Source organism: Dipodomys ordii, unplaced genomic scaffold (assembly GCF_000151885.1).
Source record: "Dipodomys ordii isolate 6190 unplaced genomic scaffold, Dord_2.0 Scaffold18, whole genome shotgun sequence".
Lineage (NCBI taxonomy): Eukaryota > Metazoa > Chordata > Mammalia > Rodentia > Heteromyidae > Dipodomys > Dipodomys ordii.
In genome coordinates, this window is record NW_012267234.1 from 19,081,607 (window position 1) to 19,085,388 (window position 3,782).

Below are 3,782 nucleotides of genomic sequence, written 5' to 3' on the forward strand. Positions count from 1 at the left end.
CTGTGTGGGCTCCTCTGCGTGGCTCTGTGTGGGCTCCTCTGCGTGGCTCTGTGTGGGCTCCTCTGCGTGGCCCTGTGTGGGCTCCTCTGCGTGGCCCTGTGTGGGCTCCTCTGCGTGGCTCTGTGTGGGCTCCTCTGCGTGGCCCTCTGTGTGGGCTCCTCTGCGTGGCTCTGTGTGGGCTCCTCTGTGTGGCCCTGTGTGTGCTCCTCTGTGTGGCTCTGTGTGGGCTCCTCTGTGTGGTCCTGTGTGGGCTCCTCTGCGTGGCCCTCTGTGTGGGCTCCTCTGCGTGGCTCTGTGTGGGCTCCTCTGCGTGGCCCTCTGTGTGGGCTCCTCTGCGTGGCCCTCTGTGTGGGCTCCTCTGCGTGGCCCTCTGTGTGGGCTCCTCTGCGTGGCTCTGTGTGGGCTCCTGTGTGGCCCTGTGTGTGCTCCTCTGTGTGGCTCTGTGTGGGCTCCTCTGTGTGGCTCTGTGTGGGCTCCTCTGCGTGGCCCTCTGTGTGGGCTCCTCTGTGTGGCCCTGTGTGGGCTCCTCTGCGTGGCCCTCTGTGTGGGTTCCTCTGTGTGGTCCTGTGTGGGCTCCTCTGTGTGGCTCTGTGTGGGCTCCTCTGCGTGGCCCTCTGTGGGCTCCTCTGCGTGGCCCTCTGTGTGGAGTCCTCCCGCAGCCCAGGGCCTTTGCTCTCACTCTCATCCCTTCCACTCATGAGAACCCACCCACCATCACCATGGGTTTCATGCACGGCCTTCATTCAATCACCCCAGCGTTGCTTCTGGAGGCTGGAGTCTAGAGACAAAGCTAGATGCTTGTCCCTAGCAGGTGAGTGAATACCACAGGGTGGCCTGTCTAGGAAGGAGAAGTGGAAAACTGCACAGCCATTCCAAGTGAAGGAGGGCGCTCCGAGTGCTGGGCAGGGGTCAGCACCGCAGTGACCCTGGCAAGAGCCTCACCCCGCCCGCGCTTTGGCTCTGGTCCTCATCTGTGTCATAGGTGTAATGGCGGCCAGCTTGTAGAGCTGCTGATGAGATTTTAGGACCGAGCTGAGTGCCTGGTGTTCTGGTGGGTGGCCAGAGCTGGGCATGAGCCTGTGTATGCCCACCCCCCCCTGGGCCCCTGCACCCACCATTTTTGGAACTTTTTTTCCCCATGACAGTCTGCAAGCAGCACATCCGAGGAGCTGCGCGCCAGCCTCCGGCCTCCGCCACCCATCCCTCTTTAACACGCTGCTTTGCCTCCGCCATCCGTCCCTCTTTAACACGCTGCTCCGCGTGATCACCTCCGTGTCCCCACGTCTGTCTGTCCAGCCCCGGCTGGCCCAGGCTTGCACGGCAGCATTGCCAGTGCCCAGTGGTGGTGTTTGGGTTTTCTTCCTTAGAGGAAAGGTATGCAGAGTCTAAATGCATTGGTACGAATTGTTCGGTGGTTTTGATCACGTATTAGCTGCTTTAAAAAGAAATGCTCCTGGGCTTAGTGGTAGAGTGTGTTAGTGTTCTGGGCATTAGTGTGCTCATCTGTGCTCATCTGCCTTCAGGTTCGTGGGGAGGATCGGGTGGTGGGGCTGGGGGTGGGTTGCTGCTGCTTTGATACTCTGTGTGTGTGTGTGCGTGTGTGCATGTGTATGCTGGTACTGGGGCTTGAACTCAGAACCTGGGTGCTGTCCCTTAGTGTTTTTGTTCAAGGCTGGCATTCTACCCCTTGAGCCACAGCTCCACTTCTGGCTTTTTGATGGTTAATTGAAGATAAGAGACTCACAGACTTTTCTGCCCCAATGGGCTTTGAACAGCCCCATTGCTCGGATCTCAGCCTCTTGAGTAGCTGGGACGGCAGGCGTGAGCTGCTGGCACCCGGGTTGATGGTCTCTCAGTGCTAATCACATCTGCTTTTCTTTCTTTTTTAAACAGTTGAATTGGGAAGACCCAGCAGTGCAGAAGGAGGAGGATTCCTTGTGGGAGAACCGGGGTTCCTCTCCTCCCCGCAGCCTCTCCTCCCCCTGGCTGCCGCCACGGTGGGGGAGGGGAACCGGCCGGCTGCCCCCTGCTTTTTCTAATTCTTTGATTACTGCGTGATTGCACCATTCACTCAGTCTGGGGCTAAAAAATCGAAAGAAAACAAAAATTCTTGAGTCTCTTCCAGATACTGAATCTGACACCACTGTTCCTCTGTCGGTTTTGGCAAAAACCTACAAAACGAGTGACCAAGAAGGGTAAACACAGTTAGGTAAACACTCCCTGCTCTGATTCATGATTTAAGTACATCAGTTAGCATTTAGCTGACTTTACCACAATGTTTTAATGTCATTAAGAATGTAACTTCTTAGGAAAACTAAGAGAGTCTCTTTTTAGCCCAGACATGCAATTAAGGGAATTAGTAACGTGATACCTCACCCCTGGAGCTCTGATAGGGGAAGAAATCTCCTGCGACCCTTTCTAAAGACGGCTTTACAACCCAGGCAGAGTTCACTGAGCCACAGTCCAGGGCAGCAGGAGGAGGAGGAAAAGCAGGACAGGAAGAGGGAGCGGCGTGGCCCAGCCCGCTGGTACAAGGGAGGAGGGCAGGTATGGGCCCTCGAGAGTGGATCCGGCTGGGCAGTGCAGCCTTTGCCCTGGGGGCCCCTCACCCCAGGTCCCAGGATGCGGGGAGGCTGGGGGGGGTTACTGGGCCAGCTTGGGCAGGGAGAGAAAGGCTTCTGCCCCCCCTTATTTAGAGAACGGGCAAACCCAGGCGGAGCCAAGGCCCTCTGTGCCAGGCTTCGCTCTTCGCAGTAGGCTCTGGAGCCAGGCCGGCAGCCGACAGGCCTCCATCCTCCCCGTGCTAGAAGCGCCTCCTTCCATTGTGCCAACCAGAGATGTCCCCAGACACCGCAGCACAGCCCTAGCGCGGTCACCCCCCCCCCCCACAGACGAGTCCAGTTGTTTTGCATGCGTGGGGAAGCTGAGCTCCACAGGAGGTGAACTAGACTCTGAACCCGGAGCGCCGTCCACGGGGCGGGTGGAGACACAGGGCTGGGCCGCAGCGCTCGGAGCCGGCGTGGCTCCCGTGCAGGCTGGGTGCGGTTTGGCCTTGCCGAGGGCCGTCCCCACCGGGCAGCGGGACCTCGTGGGCCCCGCGGGGAGGGTGGACACAGGGCTGCGGCTCCGGGCACATCCGGACCTCCCTGGACAGGAAGCCAGGGGACAGTGAGCAGCCAAGGGTGTCGATGCTGGCATCCGCCATTTTGGGTCAAGGGTCAGGCTCGGGGCCAGCCGGATGAGACGGGGCGGATTTCCACGTGCTCTGCATGTCAGTCCGTCATACGTGGAAGGGGGTCACCACCGTGCCTCTGTGCTGCCCCCCCTCAGAGCAAAACACGATGTATCCGCGCTCCCCTGACCCGGAGGAAGGGTGCCTGCCCTGGCTGCGGGGCTGTTGGGGGCTGATGGGGAGGTGGGCAGCGGTAGTGCTGTCACTGAGGTGGCGTGCTGGTGGTGCTGGCGGTTTTGTGGGTGGTGATGGAGGTGCTCACAGTAATGGTGGCGGCGGCAGAGGTGACGCAGAGGTGCCATCACGGATGGTGGCGGTTTGGTACTGAACGCGCTGGCTTCACAGGGGGTGGGTCACCAGGACTGGAAGAGGCTGAGATGCATCTAGAACTTTCCAGCTTGCATCAACCACACTTGCCTCCCGTCCACGAAGCTACTGAGGGGCAGAAGGCCCCCGCCTGACCAGTCCCACGGTGGAGTGAGGACCCTCGGTGCCCCGCGCGCGGCCCGGCCGCAGGGCTGAGCTCCTGGGCCGATGGCCGGGCGGCGGG

At 60.2% G+C, this 3,782-nt stretch overlaps 1 protein-coding gene across 1 annotated transcript in view; it reads right to left on the reverse strand.

The window, feature by feature from the left end:
* The window catches only part of LOC105982989 (skin secretory protein xP2-like), a 6,339-nt gene extending 3,134 nt beyond the window's left edge, over nt 1-3,205 (reverse strand). Inside the window, exons 1-2 of the mRNA XM_013012711.1 lie at nt 3,073-3,205; nt 11-146 (exon numbers count right to left, since the gene is read on the reverse strand). Coding sequence (XP_012868165.1) covers nt 11-146; nt 3,073-3,205 — 269 coding nt within the window. The remainder of the gene's footprint in view (nt 1-10; nt 147-3,072) is intronic.
* Nucleotides 3,206-3,782: the final 577 nt, after the last annotated feature.